At 42.0% G+C, this 19,451-nt stretch overlaps 1 protein-coding gene across 1 annotated transcript in view; it reads left to right on the top strand.

The window, feature by feature from the left end:
* The window catches only part of FBN1 (fibrillin 1), a 200,171-nt gene that overhangs the window by 114,666 nt on the left and 66,054 nt on the right, over positions 1-19,451 (top strand). The window contains exons 17-28 of the mRNA XM_063142808.1: positions 127-180; positions 295-420; positions 3,241-3,366; positions 4,908-5,027; positions 6,028-6,165; positions 6,857-6,907; positions 9,469-9,594; positions 11,424-11,651; positions 13,695-13,820; positions 15,496-15,624; positions 17,147-17,272; positions 18,727-18,852. Of these exons, the coding sequence (XP_062998878.1) occupies positions 127-180; positions 295-420; positions 3,241-3,366; positions 4,908-5,027; positions 6,028-6,165; positions 6,857-6,907; positions 9,469-9,594; positions 11,424-11,651; positions 13,695-13,820; positions 15,496-15,624; positions 17,147-17,272; positions 18,727-18,852 (1,476 nt within the window). The remainder of the gene's footprint in view (positions 1-126; positions 181-294; positions 421-3,240; positions 3,367-4,907; positions 5,028-6,027; positions 6,166-6,856; positions 6,908-9,468; positions 9,595-11,423; positions 11,652-13,694; positions 13,821-15,495; positions 15,625-17,146; positions 17,273-18,726; positions 18,853-19,451) is intronic.

Below are 19,451 nucleotides of genomic sequence, written 5' to 3'. Positions count from 1 at the left end.
ATTTTGAAAGAATTAGAGTGCAATCCTATGCATGTAGGCCTTTTTTCTTTCTAAATATTCTTAGGATTGCCCCCTTTAATACTATTAAAGTATTAACAATACTTTTGATTTGATTTCCCCCTCCAGACGAGTATCATGGTCTCTGTAGCAGTGGCCCAGGCCATACTAACACAGGAGTCGGTAAGATTATACAATGGTTTCATGCAAAATTCACATAAAGCAGCGGGTATTGGCATTGCTGGGGAATGCTCTGAGGAAAAGATTTTGTAGTTTAATGACCTTTGTTTTCTCTAGATATCAATGAATGCGTATTGAATCCTGACATTTGTCCAAATGGAATCTGTGAAAATCTGCGTGGAACCTACAAATGCGTGTGTAACTTTGGGTATGAAGTGGATCCATCTGGGAAACTCTGTTTAGGTATGAAGTTCTCCATATTCCTATCTAATACATTCCCAGATGGTGCCTTATTGTTCTGTATCAGTTCCAACTAGTGTTCCTGAGTTTGTCTTGATTCCACCTCCTGACCTTTTAGCTTCCTTCCCATCTTTCAGATCGTGTCTCCTATTTTTTCCTGTTATCACATGGCAAGATATAAAAATAAAGATATAAAAATGTAATAAATAAAGATCCTAATTTGATCACTGCATTTGGGGTCCTCCCCAACCCCTGACAACTAAAATAAACTAGAGGGACCTGTGAGTGTTCCTGCTTTCCTTTAAAGTGTGTGGCTTGGTTTCTTGCTTGAATCTCCTGTAGTTGTTTGCTTTGTAAGAAATTTTCTATGGTGCGTCTGCTCTTTTCCTCTGACTATTGTGGTCTGGATTGTTTAGATTGACCAAGGCTGGAGATGCAGGCTGTTCTGTGCAATATTTTGCAGCATCTGTGACTTCATTTCAGTTCCCCAAAATAAGTCACTGACTTTCCTGCACTTCTACAAGCTCTTCACTTATGCCCTATTTTCATAGCGTCATAGAATAGTAGAGTTGGAAGGGGCCTATAAGGCCGCCAAGTCCAACACCCTGCTCAATGCATGAATCCACCTTAAAGCCTACCTGACAAATGGCTGTCCAGCTGCATCTTGAATGCCTGTAGTGTAGGAGAGCCCACGGCCTTCCTAGGTCATTGATTCAATTGTCATACTGCTCTAACAGTCAGGAAGTTTTTCCTGATTTTCATCCGGAATTTATTTATTTATTTATTACATTTTTATACCGCCCAATAGCCAAAGCTCTCTGTGCAATTCACAAAAATTAAAATCATAATAAACAACCAACAGGTTAAAAACACAAATACAAAATACAGTATAAAAAGCACAACCAGGATAAAACCATGCAGCAAAATTGATATAAGATTAAAATACAGAGTTAGAACAGTAAAATTTAAATTTAAGTTAAAATTAAATGTTAAAATACTGAGAGAATAAAAAGGTCTTCAGCTGGCGACGAAAAGAGTACAGTGTAGGCACCAGATGGACTTCTCTGGGGAGCTCATTCCACAGCCGGGGTGCCAGTGATCAGGAATCTGGCTTCCTGATCACTGTCCTGCTGTCGAGTTGAGAAAACCAAAGGGTGACGGTGTCCTGACTGATGTTTTGGACCACTGACATATTTGGACAGCCCCATGATTGTCACAGTGGCGATGAAATCCTGAAAATATGGTGCTATATTGAACAGTGCCTTGTGCCCAGATGAAGTGTTAGGTGGTACGCAATCGGATGCCTGCTCATAGAGAACACTGTAATGGAGGTGTGGATAATCGCACAACAGACTTTGGGTCTCGTATCCCCGCCCCACCCGCCCCGCACACACACACTGCTGGGTGCTCTCCTAAGAATGTTGCTTCAACATATTGCATGGCAGGGCTTGCCCTGGGTGGGTAAGGTTTACATAAATTGCGATTATGCACATGATTGCTACAGGTCTATCACTTACTTTTCACCTACTGGGGTGTTTAGATCTTTCCAAAAATCATATTCAGCATTATTTGTCTCATTTGCTAAGAATTCCCATCCTTCCTCATGGACTAAAAGTTCTGAGGTCATCTGAGGGCCTGCTCCTGGTGGTCCCACATAGATCCATGCTCCGATTGGAGTCCACCAGGGGAAGAGCCTTCAGCGTGGTGGCTCCCCTCCTGTGGAATTCCCTGCCTCTGGAGGTCAGGCAGGTGCCAACCTTGTACTCCTTTCGGCGCCTCCTGAAAACATCTTTATTCCAAGAAGCCTTTCTCTAACATGCAGCCTTGGATTACTGTTATTGCTTCTTTTAAATTTTGTTTTAACTGTTTTTATTCTGCTTTTATTTTCATTTTACCTTGTACACCGCTCCGAAATTTTTCAATGGGGAGCGGTATATAAATATTCTAAATAAATAAATAATAAATAAAAGTTCTGCTATGTCAATCTTGTTTTAAAGAAAAAATGATTTATCACGATCTTGCTTGAATATGAGAAATAAAGAAATGACACCAGAGCGTTAATAGAAGGAATAGTGAATTGACACCCGTGCAATGCTAATGCCAGTCAATTATCTCTCTGGTCCCATTTAGATCTGTCAGTTTCTTTATATGTGAGTTTTTCTGGGTCTGTCTGACTCTGTACACATCTACAAGCCACAAAATCAGTGCTTAAAGTAGAATGGAATGCCATCTCACTTCTTTTCAGGCAGGCATAATTGACTCTAGCCTAATCATTACACTCCCTTTTCCCCCTCCCACTTTGAAACTAGCCCACTCCCTTTAAAACCATGCCATTTCCTTTTTTTTCCAGCCTCCCACTTCAGGCATTGTTTAAGCTATGATGTGGGAAGGGGAGAATTCCGGATCAAAGACATTTTGGAAGATTGCATTCCAGCATCCAGCTGACCCAGGGCTTGCATCTCATCCATGTCACATTAGAAAGGGTTGACTGAATCAGAAAATATATATACTTAATGTGCAATCCTGTTTTGATGGCGCACCAATTCCCTTGTTACTGCTTTGGGTCACAGAGATATATAAATTTTCCTGCCACAGGCAGGAAGTTTGCGAACTAGTGCCATAAACCACTAAAAGCTCTGATACTTGTTCCTTCTCCAGTGACTTCATTTTTTATTTTAAACTGCAATGTTTCAATGCCAGCACACAGAGAAACAGCCCCATCAGTGGAACGTATCTCCTTGTAAAAAAAGTATCTTATATGGCTTCCCACGAGAATAAAATCTTCTTCAGTCTTCCTAATGACACCTCTAATTATTTTTGCAGACATTGATGAATGCGCCTTGAATACATTGCTTTGTGACAACGGACAATGCAGAAATACCCCAGGAAGCTTCACCTGCACCTGCCCTAAGGGATTTGTATACAAACCTGATCTGCAAACATGTGAAGGTAATTGAAAGCATCCCTTTTCGTTACAGCTATTCTGAGTGCCTGGTGGATTTTTGTTTTGTTTTTTGTTTTCAATTCTCCCTATCACTGGAGTTATATTTGGATCATATCATATATGGATTTATTTGCCAACATTTGGGATGAATTCCATTTATGGCAGACTGGAACCGTTTTATTTTTGTAAGGATGCCTCAAGACTGGTACTTTTAAATTCAGCCCACCAGAGCGTAAACCTTAAAGTAAGTTTCCTCTCCAAACAAAGCAGGCATCATTATTTCTCTGAGAATTTGAAGATGAATGATGTTGTCCATTCTGACATTATTCGGTGTGTGTGTGTATATATATATACATACGTGTGTTTATACACACGTAAACATGTCTGTGACACACAAACACACATACATATACGAACGTATAATTTGTGTTTCCAAAAAAATATTCTGGGTGAGGATTCCGCTAGAAGAACTAGGTGTTAGTTCTTCTCGGGGAACGGCCTCTTCTCGTTCTTGCTTTGCTTAGACTGGCAAAGCAACAGCAAACATTTTGAGACCCAGTAATAGAGAATAGAAAGCTCTGGGGTCAAATCCCAGAGACTCCCTCTCTCAAAATACTAGAACCCAATGGGGTCATCCCATGAAGCTGATTGGTGGGAGATTCAGGGCAGATCAAAGGAAGGATTTCTTCATACAACACATAATTAAATTATGGAACTCACTACCACAAGATGTAGTGATGGCCACCAATTTGGATGGCTTTAAAAGGAGGGTGGATAAATTCTTGGAGGAGAAGGCTATCCATGGTCACTAGCCCTGATGGTTGTATGCTATCCCCATTATTTGAGGCAGTAAACCTGTGTGAACCAGTTGCTGGGGAACATGGGTGGGAGGGTGCTGTTGCAACATGTCCTGCTTTGTTGGTCTCAGGCCGACGGCTGGTTGGCCACTGTGTGGACAGAGTGCTGGACTAGATGGACCCTTGATCTGATCCAGCAGGGCTCTGTTCTGATCTTACGTTCAGTGTGCATCATTGAGGACATTGCTTCCTCTCAGTGTTGACTCCCCAGTTTTAAATGAGAACAGCAGTGATCAGTTTTGTTAGATTATTGCAGGAATGACTGAGGTACAGTGCCTTGAGTCTTTGAGATAGACTTTGTGCTATATGCATAAAGTGAATAAAATTGTATGATGTTACACAGGTGTCTTGGTACAGGACCCTGCATAAGCTAGGATAGATGCATGGTGCTCCTGTTTTTGCAGGCTGCCCTGTTTACAAGTTAAAGCTTATGGGATCACAGCAAGTGGCTCGCTCAGAGTTATAGTCTCGTGTTGCAGCTATAATCATCCTATTCCAGTGAATATGGAAACAAAACCAACCAGGTGTTAGGTCTCCTACATGTAGAGTTCTGAATTATAACCACAATCTGAAAATCTCTAACAGAATAATAAAAAAACATAGTTATTTTCTAGATAACCAGACAGAAGGACACCACCCGAATTTTCAGTACTTCTGCTGGCTGCTAATTTTTACTATTTCTCTTCTAGATATTGATGAGTGTGAATCCAGCCCCTGTGTTAATGGAGTGTGCAGAAATAATCCTGGCTCTTTTGTCTGCGAATGCTCCCCTGAAAGTACTTTAGATGCAACAAAAACCATCTGCATTGGTAACGTTTTCTTTTGAACTGTATTCTTTTTCCGGTCATGTTCATTGGCTGGAAATGTCTTTGATAGAATTGAAATGCAAATCTCATGTTCTATTATCTGGAAACTTTTTAAGAATAACACTGACAGATTAGTTGAAAAGAAAGTGAAGAGAGTATTTTAATAATTGATTCATCGTTTCTTTGAGCGTGTTGCATTAAAATTCCAGGAGAAATACTATAATGTGTCAACAGATAAAGCCTGATCAGACATATAGACCTTTTTCAGATGACACACTAAGCCACGGTGGTTAAGCATTTTGAACTAAACGTGATGGTTTAGTGTGTCGTGTGAACCATTCCTAACCATGGTGGCTACATAACCACCGTTTAAATACACTCACTAATACATTTGCTGCAAAATTATTATTATTATTATTATTTATTTATATCGCACCATCAATGTACATGGTGCTGTACAGAGTAAAACAATAAATAGCAAGACCCTGCCGCATAGGCTTACATTCAAAAGGGTTAGCAGTGTAGCCATGGCTTAGCTTGTTGTCTGGGAATCGCAGTTGAAATGAAAAGAGGCAACAATTTTATTAAACCTGCCTAGTTTGGGGATAGATCACAGAGGATTGAACTTGATGGTGCCTGGCCCAACAGTTACACTTGAACGGAGGATTTTATCTTGCGAAAATATGAAACTCAAGCATTAGAGTAAGGTGCTAGTAACAACAATGACACTGTGATGGTTCTTATGAGGATAACTGAACTAAGCATTCAGTCTGCTTTTACTGCTTTTAAATTATATATTGTTTTAACTTGGTTCGTGATTTAATTTGTTTTTAGCTGTACATATTTATTGTTTTATACTGTATGCTTTTATCTGTATGCCGCTCTGAGATCTTAATGATATAAGGTGGGATATAAATGTTTTAAATAAATAAATATACAAGTCACTCGTAATACATTACTATATGGCAGTGACTTATTTTTTTGTTTTTATTTACCCTAATAGAGACTGTTAAAGGCACTTGTTGGCAGATCGCTGTGAATGGGAGATGTGAAGTTAATATCAATGGGGCCACTCTAAAATCTCAGTGCTGTTCCTCACTTGGTGCTGCTTGGGGTAGTCCCTGTAGTCGATGTGAACGAGGTAAGACCATTTTGCCATATCCTTGACAAAGTATTACTTGGAGCATTCGAAGAAACCATACAGCAGGAAGTGTAAAATCATCTCTGGAGTCCAACATTGTTGTGGCCATGTCTTGATACAGTGACCTGGAGCCCAGCCCTACCTGGACCACTGGAGCTCACTTGAGAGAGAGTTCAAATGTGCTATATAATTCTTAAGTGTTACAATATTAATTATGATAATTGAAAGGAGTTGCACATCCCTTTGCAAATGCAGAATACACTACAGACACATAGCATACCTGCAGATTGAATAATGTGTGAAGGGGCCCTAAACAAGCTTACCACAGACTTATCACAAAAAGGTTTGAATAGTCCTTCTATGATTTCATTTTTTTATTTGGAAGCAAGGAGTGACTGCAGAAAGAGAGGTGGTGCAATTCTCTGCATATTTACTTGGGAGTAAGCCCGATTAAACACAGTAGGACCTACATACATGTAAAGATGTTTAGTATTACGCTGATAATTATTATTAGGTTCCTTTGTTTATGATAATTATTATTAGGTTCCTTCATTGTTATTCCTCATTTAATTCTGGTTACTTAGGATGTCTTCATACAGAGGTCTAGTTTATGTTTCAGATGCACTTTCATGTTCAGCTAAACTATCCTGAGTTTAGGACTGCATTTTTTTCAATTGCTTTTCTTTTATAGATCCAATCTGTTCAAAAGGATACTCGAGAATAAGCGGAACTTTGTGTGAAGGTATGTAGTGTTGCATTGGAACAAGGAAGATGGTGTCAGTAGAAAAACAAATGTTTTGTTGGTATAAGTCACCTTTTCGTAGAAAACTGTAACATCTAACTATTCCTTAGAACGCTTTCATTTATTTCATAAATTTACGGCAGGGTAAACAGATTCACTGGTAACCAAAATACTGACGAGAGAAAACAACTGTAGGCTCTTAGCAATATACCATTGGCAACTGGATTATTTTTTTTTTTAGAGTAGAGCAGCTTCCTCTGAAATGTATATCTTATAGTGGTGATTGTTAACTATAATGAAATACGTCATGATAATTGAAGTTGGAGCACAGGAATAGGATCTCAGCGTTATAATTAAATACACCTGAAAAATGTTCCAGAAAAAATTGGGTAAAATCCAACATAAACATTGATTTTAGTCACCGTCAAAGTAATGAAAGGCCAATTCATGTGTCTGTAATGTTGACAAGGCAATGTGCATACTGGAGCATGGGCTCCCTCTCATGTTCTCTATGGCTTATACATGCACTTGCATCTGTACATACAATGACCCCAAGATCTGAAAAAGGATCATAGAAATTGAGAGCATTGTACATACAGATATATGCATGTGTGCCTGATCCACATGTTATGTACTGTGCATGGTAGTGGACGCACATGTGGGCCTGGACACAACCATACTTAGAATATTGTTTGATTTATCAAGGCTACAGTCATTAAATCCCACTGAAGTCAATGAATACAAGACTGTAATTCATAGAATTGAGAAAGGAGTTGAAGGTCTTGCATACCCCACCATTAGAGATGATCATGCATACCTGAATACCTTTCTTTTCCTGCAAAATTAACAATAATCCAGGCAGTAGCATTCCTCAGAACACTTCAGGGGAGGAGGGTGTGTCACAAATTACAGTGTTACACCCAAAGTATCTAGACTCTGTTGCCAACAACTCTTTTCAGGCTGTAGATCACGGATGGGGAACCTCTAGCTGCACAGAGAATCCCCATCCAGCTTGCAGAGGCATAGAGGCACCCTCTGTGGGCTCCTCCCCAACTCCCACCCCAGGGCCTGGAGGCAGCTGCAGAACGGGGAGGAGGCAGGGAGGGATGTCATTCTGCCCATGAAGGGGGTCATCGCTGGGGCTCCGTGCCCTGTCCTTTGCCTCTCCCCTCTTTGTGAGAGCCGCGTCCTTTTACCATTCCCTTTGCTTCTGTTGCTCACCAATTTGAGTGACAACTGGAGGCTGTACTGAGTAGCCATATCTACCAGTTGAACGCATGGTATCCAAGTGACAGCTAAAGTCCTAACAATTATTCCTTTTCTCTAAGCTCCAAGGGCTCCATATTGTATTGGGTCATGGTGACACAGCAGCTGAAGTATTTGAAAAACAAATTATTCCCACATGTATCTTCTATTAACCTTTTTTTAAAAAAGCAAAGAGCAAGGAGGAATAACCCCCCCCAACCCTCCAACTTGTCCCTAGTCACATTTCTTGCTTGCCAAATAATGACCAAATATTTTGGATGGGTTTCTAACCACAGATCCACTGTACATAACTTATCTGACCTCAAGGGAGCAGAAGATGCTGCCCCACCTATTCCACATCGCAAGGGAGGGCTCAGAAAATGTTTGAGTGCTCAGAAATGGAAATTTATTCTTCCAAGATAGTAGTCACAGGATTCCATAAGAGTTGATTCCAGCATCCAATTATCTCTGAAACACATTGGGGGGGGGGGGGGAAATGCAACGAAGAGAGCCATGTTGGTTCATGAGAATAACCTCCCCCCCAACACACAAATTTATAGTTGGTCAATATATTTATCAGGCCCAACCAAATTCTACAAAAATGTGTAAGCTTTTGACTTCTCCAGAAATATTCATCAGGCTAGGTGGTTCAAAAAGTAGGTGATTCTGCTGAATGAAGTATTCTGAAGAACTTGAAGTCTTGCACATTTGGGGGGGAATTTTGGTTGGTCTTAATGAAGGTATTGCCCAACTGTGGATTTTGGACAATTATTTCTGATTTGCTATCCACTTCTTTCTTGCATATGGTTAGAAGTCCCTTAGGCTTAGCAATAATCCTAATGGTTTAGTATGTATCCTCCTTCTGCCCCACCAGAATCACCAATTCCACAATATAGCTATTCTGTACTGCTGGTTGCTATCTTAGCTTCATTTTGTGTGTCTCCCCTCCATCTTGGAATATATATAGGCAAGTTCGCTGTAGGGGAATGAAATTAAACCTGTCTATGGCAAAACATAATTAATGCTAGAGTTCTTAAAAGGCAAAGCATTTCCAAAAGTGAGTATTGCATAGGTTCTTGGGACATCCGCTGCCCCAAGAATTATGAATCTGTGCTGCCATAGAGACTGTGCAACCCACAGTGAAAGTTTTATGAGTTTCGTTTAGCTTTGAATAGAGCTGGTGGACCACTTCAAACCAACATGTACAACTTTAAAAACAAAATTAATGTGCTTTAGAGACCATGCTTAGCATGATGAAAGTATTAGACTCCTCTATGTCTCTGCTGACATTTAATTTTTTTTTTTAAAACGAACAGATGTCAACGAGTGCGAAGTGTTCCCTGGAGTGTGCACAAATGGACTCTGTGTCAATACTCTGGGATCCTTTGTTTGCCAGTGTCCCAATGGAATGACTCTGGATGCAAGTGGGCGGAGGTGCATTGGTAAGCCTTAAGCTGTGGTTAAAATCTGTGGCTCCAAAGCTCAGCCAGGGCTTTATGTTGTGCAGTTGCTCTTCTGTGAACCAAAAGATTATATGCGGTAGTTCTGAAGAAAACAATGACATACTTTCTGGATCTGGAAGCAAGTCCTCTTGATTCCAGGGAGGCTCCAAGGAAGTCTGAAGCCTTGCAGCCTACGTTGAAGCAGCCAGTGTGATGTCTCGCCTTGGCAGTGGGATAGGCTAATTATTATAATCATTCCTTTTCTTGTGGAGATGAGGCAAGGACCAGAGATGGAATGGTACACGAGGGAACTTAGAGCCATTATGTACCTGCATCGGACTTCTTCTCCCTGTCTTGTCACCCGCGTAGTCGTGGGTTGTTATTGGGGAATTGGCAGATGTCAATTTGATAGAAAGAAGAACAGAAGGAGAAGTCTAACACCTCTTCTAAAATGGTGCTTGATTGATCAGGGACCCTTTTTTAAACATTTGAAAGTTCGCAATGGGTTTCTTTAAAATTCCTCTTGCTCGTTTCATAGTGGCGGCTCTCTTCCCATAGGACTGAGACCATCTTCTTGCCCACTTGAGAAGCAGAATCATTTATCTATTCGTAACCTCCCTTTTGATCATGTGGATGCAGAAGGCAAGGGATTGGGGCCATCTGCAGAGTTGGTGAGAATCTCTTCCTCTAGCAGAGGATCAGAACAGACCCTGCAAACTGCCGCAGGCTGAGGACCTGAGCTCATCTAATGCTGCTAGGGAATATCTGTAGCAGCAGAGAATAGGGCTCAGGTGCAATCCTTGGCTGGTTGGGAGAGGCTACCTGGGTGACTGAAGGAACAATGCTTATTCATCCCTTGAGCCCAGGATGAGACTGTAATAGGGAGGGGGAGGAAGCTCAGGAGACACGTCAAAGGAGAGAGAGTACAAGATCAGCCACCTTTGGCTCTGAAACTATTGTGCAATAGGGGGCAGCATGCAAGGGGATCCTGACGCTGTGTTCCAAGAGATCGCACTGGCCTTCCTAGGGACCCTTGTCTGCTGAATTCTATGAGCCACCAGATAAGGAGATTTCATTCCGAGGATGCCTAGTCCTGTGTCCTGACAGCTCTTGAGGTGGGGTGCTGGCCTCCCTAGAGTCCTGTTCCTGCCCCCCCAGGTGAGGAATTCACAGACGAAAGGGAAGGAGGAATAAAAACCCTCCTCTTTCCTAACTCAGCTTCTGTGTATGTTCCCAGTTGTGCTGATATACAATCCAATTTCAGGGTTCTTTTACTGTCTTGCATTGCACTCTTTCATGATCAAGACATGGAACCTTGGAGAGAGAGAGACCAGTGCAGAGAAGTGTAGGGTCAGTTCTCAGAGGCTCTCAATAAGTTATATGGGACAAAGTGAACAGATGCTATCACCAAGACATTTGAGGGATGGGCAAAAACTTCCTGGCCTCAGGAAACTGCATTTAATGAACGTAGAGGGTAAATTTGGGGCGTCACTGGGTATACATTATTGCTTTCCTCCAAATGATCAATGGCAGCATTTTACTTCTATGAAGAAAGTGAAATGCTGCAAAGTGTGACACTGTCATAGTGGAATCAAAATATGCCCATGACACCACATGGCTCAGGCTCCACTAAGAAAGATCCAATAGAGAAAGGCACCTTACACCCTTTGAGAGGTATCTGCATTATACGGGCTCCCTGTTCCTCTTTCCATACAATACTGACTATTGGCCTGGGTTTCTGTATTATAATGTTTCCCTGTGGGGTGGATTCTGCTATCCTGATGTCTCAAGATACCCATTTCCCATCCCACTGAAATAACTCCCAACAGATATTCGCTTGGAGTCGTGCTACTTGAAACACGATGATGAAGATTGCACAGTGCCAATAAGAGGCCGGCATCGGCTGGATGCGTGTTGCTGTTCCATTGGCGCAGCCTGGGGCCCGGACTGTGATGAATGTCCCACAAGGGCAACACCTGAATATGAAGCACTTTGCCCAAGAGGGCCTGGATTTTCCACCAGAGTTGAGTTTATCAATGGAAAGCCATTCTTCAAAGGTATGTAAAATCACAGCTGATGCTGAGAAAAGTTCTGAGGAATGGATTTGCTTTGTTACTGCTTTCTTAGGGCTAAACTACAAACCAAGCCCAAAATAGGGTCCTACACTCTATTGTGCCTGTATTTACTATATTTAATTTGTTGTATTTGCTGTATTTAATTTATTTCGTTGTTTTGAATTGTATTTATGTACTATATTGCTATGAGAGCTTCATCTATAAGGCATTTCATAAGTTGAATGAATGAATGAATGAATGAGGGTCTTAAAATGGATAGCACCCTGGGGAGTGTGTGTGTCAATTTTTATTATCAATACACAGGGAGGTGAGGTTTTACTCTTCTATTCCCAGTTGCAATCCCAATTAAAATCAGCATGGGGTGGGGGAAGTCCATTGCTGATAACTCATTTATTTTATTTAAAATTATTTCTTGACCACCTTTAAGCATGTATAGACTTAAAATAGTCAGGAATTGAGCTTTAGTGAAGTTTCAGACCATATCTTTCTCATGTGAGAATTGTAACAAGTTATCACAAGTGTAGAGATGAACCTGGAGCATAGCTGTACCAATCCCAGATGCTTTCAGTCAGCTTCCTCTTCCCAGTCCTGTTGTGTAATTTGACAATGGCAGAGCAACTATGGGCATGTCTAGACGGGACAATATCCCAGGGATCGTCCCTGTGCGTCCACATGATGCACAGGGGATCCCTGGAGCAGGGAGGGATGATACCTCCCTTTCCACGGGATATTGCTCTACCCTTTAATCCCGGTTTTTCCTGTGGTCTCAGATGTGTGGCCGGCCGGCCTGGTTTGTCCCGGCTCCTCGCATGTAACCACGAGGAACCTGGAACCGGGCACGGGGCGCGGAGCTCCTCATGAGCTCTGTGTCCATTGTGGGTAGGGTGGGATTTTTTTTAAACCATACCTTTGCACAGGAGCGCTCCTGCGTTCATTTGTGATTAAAAAAACCAAAATGGTGGGTGTGACATCCTATGTCCTCCCGGGATGTCGCGTGCCACGTGTAGACGGAAGGATTCCGCGATCACCACCTCCCTCCTGGAAAGTCAGGAGGTCTAGACATGCCCCATAGCTCCTTCGTGCACTTCTGTTTCTTTGCCTCCCTGTATTCTTCCTGACACAGCCTTGCCATTTCCACGGAGAGAGAAGCTTACATATGTTCTTGCTTGCTGTATTGGGCTCTGAAAAGTCCATATCCAGCAGTCAGGAAGCCTTGAAGGTTCTTCTCTGACCTGTTTATAAAGAGCCTACCCATGGTGGGAGCTGGAAGGAAGTCCAGGGATAAGCAGCGGAAGGGAAATGCTTATGAATAATAGCTCCCCTGTGGCCCAAATAGGTGTGTGGGACTGTAATGACCCCATTATAACTGTTTATGTTCACCCTTTTTAAAGAAGGAATGTTACTAGACTTCAGACATCAGAAAGTGAACTTTTCTCACTGAATTAACTAAATTAATGAAGTATTTATGAATCATTATGGGAGGAGGTATAGGACATGACCGGAAGGTATTTTAGAGGCGAGACCAAACCAAAAAGAACAGGTATTAACAGCACAGTGTTGTGTATGTTTAGTCAGAAGTTAGCCCCACTCTGTTCAATGGGGTGTTCTCCCTAGTGGGTATGTTTAGGATTTCAAGCTAAGTTTCTAGCACTCATGGTCATATATGAAAATAAAACACAAGAAGAAATGTGCTAGTTGTTGAGAAACGAATCAGACATCATATGCAGTGACCAGAGGTACAGAGCCTGTGGTCTGTTTCTACCATGGAAGAAATTTTTAAAATACGCTGTACTTTGTAAAGACATCATCTATCGAATGGGAGTTCAGCTGCACAGAAGTGCTAAACATTTTAATAATTGGAACACTCAAAGATGGGTAATGCATCCATTGAACTGCAGTTATTAAAGGGCTTAAAATTATATCAGTAACTCTCATGAAATCATGCATATTGGCACTAAATTATTTTATTACTTCTATTATTTCTTTTTAATATTTTTTTCTTTTTCTTTTTTGTGTCTGTCTTAGATATCAATGAATGCAAAATGATTCCAACCCTTTGCACCTATGGAAAATGCAGAAACACCATTGGCAGTTTCCGATGTAAATGTGACAGTGGGTTTGCACTTGACTCTGAAGAGAGGAACTGTACAGGTAAATACGTGACTATCACAGAATCACTTGCGTGCAACTCCCTATCTGCCACAGGGTCTTCTTTCTTAGATTCAGCCTCCACTCTGTGATTACTCCTTGGCCAATGAGGTTCAGAGAAGTCTCACGACCTCCAGGAGTTTTAACTTGGGAGGGGGAACAGTCAGCCAAGTTTCTAGATGCTGTTAGGAACAATCATCTCATTTCTTCCCTTGTCTTCTTAATGCAATATACGAAGGATGAAGCCAATAGCATAAGATTAGCGTCTTGGCAAGTGGGGTGTTTCCAAGTAAGCAGCCAACCTCCAGCATTCTGCTTAGAAAGATTCTGTGTAAAAATGAGGAAGATAAGATTAGGAGAGAAATAAGCAGGGTACCGGGTAAAATAAACCTAAACAATTATCTAGCTAACCTAAATAGAGTAAGCCACAATTTCCACTGACATTCTGGCATTGCAAGGATCTCCACAATGTTCATGTGAAGACAAAACTGTTTGGGATCAATCCATCTTTATCTTGGGAGTTGTGAGGGTAGATCATGGAGGAATTGAGGAAACCTAACGCGTGGGAAGGTGAATGGGACATGTGCGTCACACTGCCTTTGTACAAATCTATGGTGCGACCACACTTACAATACTGTGTACAGTTCTGGTCACCGTTTCTAAAAGGATATTGTAGAGCTGGAATAAGTGCAGAAAATGGCAACTAAAATGTTCAAGTGGCTGGAGCATCTCCCTTACGAGGGAAGGTTATTGGTATAGCTGGTATTGTTTAGCTTGGGGAAAAGGGGGGATATAGGGAGACATGTTAGAGGTGTACAAAATTATGCATGATTTGGAGAATGAGGATAGAGAGATATTTTTCTCCCTCTCTCAAATTAGTAGAACCAGAGCTCATCCCTTGAAGCTGGTTGGTTGGAGATTTAGGACAGATAAAAGACAGTTGTTCTTCACACACTGCAAAAACTATGGCCACCTATTTAGATGGCTTTAAATGGGGGATAGATAAATTCCTGGAGGGGAAGGCTTTCAATGACTACTAGTGCTGATGGCTATGTTCTACCTCCAGTATCAGAGGCAGTATGCCTATGTAAATCGGTTGCTGAGGAACATGGGTGGGAGGGTGCTGTTGCACCCATGTCCTACTTGCGGGGTTTCCTGTAGGCAGCTGGTTGGCCACTGTGTGAACAGAGTGCTGGACTAGATGCACCCTTGGTCTGATCCAACAGGGCTCTTCTTATGTTCTTACACATTCAGAACATCTCACAGATGGCACTTACAGGCAGATATCACTTTGCCTAGGTAGGAGTTAGAGGTGAGAAGTGGATGCCATTTCCTTGCTGCCAGACTAGATAGTTATTTAGCATCTAAGCCTTGCCCCTGCGGATTCAGTAGAAGTGTGAGGAAATGCATCCTGCCCTAATATCAGAAAAGCACTTTCTTGGGCTTGAAAGTGTTTAAAGGCACAGCTAAGGTCTGTGCAAACCACCATGATAGTGGTATTGTTTGAAAATATAAATGGAACATTGTGTCTATAACTGCACTTCTAAAATGTACCTTTTTATTAATTTTAATATATATTTGTTTATCAATAACATTATTTTAACACACACGTGTGTGTGTGTGTGTGCACGTGTGTGTGTGTGCTTTCATTTGATTCCCCCCCCCTCTTAAATTGTAGATATTGATGAATGCCGCATCTCCCCTGATCTGTGTGGTCAAGGAATCTGTGTCAACACCCCCGGAGACTTCCACTGTGAATGTTTTGAGGGCTACGAAAGTGGATTTATGATGATGAAAAATTGCATGGGTATGTTACTCAAGGCATATTTGCATTGTGGCACGAATCGAGTCTTGTGAGCTCACTGTTGTTCCAGGAATTGTTAGGGCTGGTTTACATCTGGCCCCCATTTTTGTTGGAACAGTTGTGAAAAGACAGGGTGTGGGGAGGAAGTGTCACGGTAGACATTTACAGTCTTTGTTTCCTACATCTAATGGGGATTGGGCTGGTTTTGGAGTTGCAAAACCTCATTAGCCAGCTCAGTTTTTGTGGATCAGTTTATCTTGAACCATCAGAGTTCAAAAGTTGGGTGGGAGAATGGAGCAGGGTTAAAAAGATGCTAGTTCTTGATCTCTACCGTCTCAAAAGATTGTTATTCCAGCATTGTCTACATACATAAGGGTTTGTGCTTGAGACTTTTCAATTTAAAATAATGAAAAGTAACTGCTGTTAATTAGCTTGATTTTAAGGCTGGTCCCTAAGCGGTAGCTTTGGTTTCCCTCCAAGAATAAATCTGATGGCTTTTAATGGTCTCAGCTCACAAAGGACAGTGGTTCTTAGCTCATCTGCAAGATTTCCATCTCGCAGAGTTCATCACTGTCTCCCCTACTGTGATTAGCTTTGATTAGTAACAGCTTTTATAATACAGCATGATGTCACCTTGATCTTGTTATGGGTGTAAATGTATCATAGTTAGGATACTCTGAACTAGGGGTGTCGGAGAAATCCACAATGAAATCAAATTAGCTCAGATTTCTATGAATCTGATTTGTGGATTTTGTGGTCCATGGATTCAGCAGGCTTGTGGACCGTGTTTTTTAAAAAAACTTTCTGGAATTTTACACAAATTTAGTCATAGAAAAGTTTGTAAAATAAACAACAACCGAAAATGCACATTTCCTTCATAGGCTAAAGCATGAAAATGCACATTTGTGGGAGGGGGGGAATTGCTAATTTTAGGTAGGATTTGCATATTTGCAGGGGGGGGGGATTTGCACTTTTTTGCAAGTGCGAAAGTAGCAGGATAATTTTCCTTTGCCCTGCCTTCTTTGAGATATAGTAGGATCCTATCCAGATCCTTACCAGACACTCATCATTCAGCTTCTCTCTATTGTTGTGGTTCAGAGCTGACGGCTGCATGATGACCAAATCAGCAGACCTTGGTGGGCGAAGACAAGAGGGAAATGGCCAGTAGAAAGCAGAGAACCAGGCCGGGGGGGGGGGGGAATCAAGAAAACCACCCATGGTGTAGGGGAGGAATACCAGTTGTGCGGCTGTCTGGGGGAGTGGGGTTGAGGTATTTGGGAAGAGATAGTGTCTCTTGAGGCATGGAGAGAGAAGGAAGCAGCAGCTGGAAGATGGTTAGAACAGTTACTGGCAAGGAGAGCAAGAGGCGCTTGGGGAGGAGATGCATTGGTTCGCATGCGGAATTCCAAAGGTCAAGTAAACACTTTGCTCTGCACCACCACTCGCTTCAGTCTTTCTGGCATTTTGAAACTTTAGGCTCTAACATGCATTATCCTCCCCTCCCTGTTTTGTTCTGTTTTTACAGACATCGATGAATGTGAAAGAAATCCGCTGTTGTGCAGAGGTGGCGTTTGCGAAAACACTGAAGGAAGCTTCAAATGCAATTGTCCTCCAGGTCATCAGTTTGCAGCGAACATTTCCGCCTGTATAGGTATGGTGGGGAAAACAGCCTTTGCACCATATTCTCAGTTTTCTGCATTTGCATGCCCTTGGTCTGCTCTGAAGGCACAGCATTGTATCACACACACACACACACACACACACACACACACACACACACACAGAGCGCAGTGCTTGCCCTGCTGTCCTTTCGCCCCTTAATTTGAGCAACGTTTCTCATTGGCTTTAAAAAACAAAACAAAGTCCTTTCGACTGTGGTGTGGAAGCACTGCCATTATTAGTCATCTTCATGCACAGGGTAAGATTCCCCAAAATAGATCCTTTCTCTACCCCCAAACCAACAAATAATTTAAGAATAATGCTGGATCTTTACACGTATTGCTTCTCAAACTCTAAATTTTCAGTGCACAAGCAGCCTATTCCTATTTAATAACAACATTTGTATAGCACTTTCAAATGTTCAAAGCACTTCACATGCCTTATCTGATCATAGTCCTTACAACAAACCTATAAACAAGTCAGGATTATTATCCCCATATTGCAGATTTTGATAGATGGGGTTGCTGCTGTTCTGTGTCACATATCTCCCAATTTTCTCCTTCTCCCATTAGTAGTGTTCAGTGGCTGAATATGCTTTACTGTGCTAGGCTGCAGGCACTGGGCCAGTGAGAAGCTGCGATGGTGCTGCTTGGCTTGGCTGGCTGCTCTCAGTAAGCCTCTCCACAAGAGGACATTGGAGAGACCAGCTTAGTTTTAACAACTTTCAATAAATTCCTTGATCTTTCAACGTGGAGGAATTCGAGGTCTAGTCACTGCCTTGTTTAAATTTGTCCTAAAGGTCCCTCACCACCCGATGGCAGGTTCTGTGGTGACTGCACCTTCAAAGCAAAAAGTTGAACAGACTAAACCAATCTAGAATAATTTCCACAGTGTGATTTTAACTTCTGCCCATGTGCTCTGGGTCCTATAATTGGAAATACACAACTTAGCTGATATCCAGGTGAAATGCTGTTGTTCCGCTCTTCTTTTCTTTTAACCTCTCTGAGTAGAATCTTCCTTAGACTGGAATTTGGCTTAAAGTTCATGGCAAGATCTTCAAGTTTCAGCAGGAATAAAGCTTTGTGCAGCCAGAGCTCAGTTGCTGGCCCTTGGGCAGCTTTCATAACCCTGGACATAGAGCACAGTGCCTTTTCCTTTTAATTCCATTTTCTCTTTTCACTGCATTTACCAGACCTTCATTTTGTCCCCAGGACCACCATGGACATAACTGCACACTCTCCAGCATCCTTCCCCGACCTGGTACACTTCAGATTTTTGGACTCTCACATTCCTGACTATTGGCCATGCTGCATGGAGTTGATAGGAGTTGAAGTCTGAACTGGAGGGTACCAGGTTGGGGAAGGTTTCTCTATAGTGTTTGTTTAGGGGTGGCAGAAGGCTATGGATGTGGGTAGGAACTTAAAATGCCCTCTTTTTTTCAAATAGATGTTAATGAATGTGACCTGAGTGTAAACCTGTGCCGGAATGGACGATGTGTCAACCTCATTGGAAAATACCAGTGTGCCTGCAATTCTGGATATCAGCCCACACCTGATAGATTGTTCTGTAATGGTAAGTTGTTTTCCATATGGGTCAGTTGTAGTTAGGTTTCTTTTAATGCATTCATTTTCTTCTCTTATAGTAAAGTTCTGTGGTATTTAAATAGTGAATTTGTAATTAGTTCAGCGATATCTACACTAAACAGCCCAAGGTAAAAGATAATAGCCTTAAAACCTATTAAAGGTATGAAGGCCGAAGGCCAGCAGGTAGTTGACAGCTCTCCAGTATATAATGTCTGTGATTACTTTTCAGTAGGGCCGGCCCTACCATTCACAGAATGAGGCAGTTGCCTCAGGCGGCAGATTAGTGGGTGGTGTGGAGGCAGCAACAGTGTTCCCCTTTGGCTGTTCCCATCTGTGAGAAGACAGAGTTGTTTATTCCAGGCATTGTACCATCACCCTTAAGCAAGCCTGTTTACCTCCTGCGAGGTGAAGGATATGGTCTAGTCACCATTTTTGTTCAGTTGGCTTCAGTAGGTGGAATGGGGGTAGGGAGCCATCTTGTCCTTTGCCTCAGCAAAATGTCTTGGGCCAGCTCTGCTTTTCTGTGACGTGGTGTGTTTCTGGAAAGGCTAGAATTGACCCCTTAAGTTAGTGGTTGAGGTGAATTCG

The sequence above is a fragment of the Elgaria multicarinata genome, chromosome 16, assembly GCF_023053635.1.
Source record: "Elgaria multicarinata webbii isolate HBS135686 ecotype San Diego chromosome 16, rElgMul1.1.pri, whole genome shotgun sequence".
NCBI lineage: Eukaryota > Metazoa > Chordata > Lepidosauria > Squamata > Anguidae > Elgaria > Elgaria multicarinata.
Note: the sequence above shows the minus strand (reverse complement) of the source record. Positions and strands in the feature narration are given on the sequence as shown.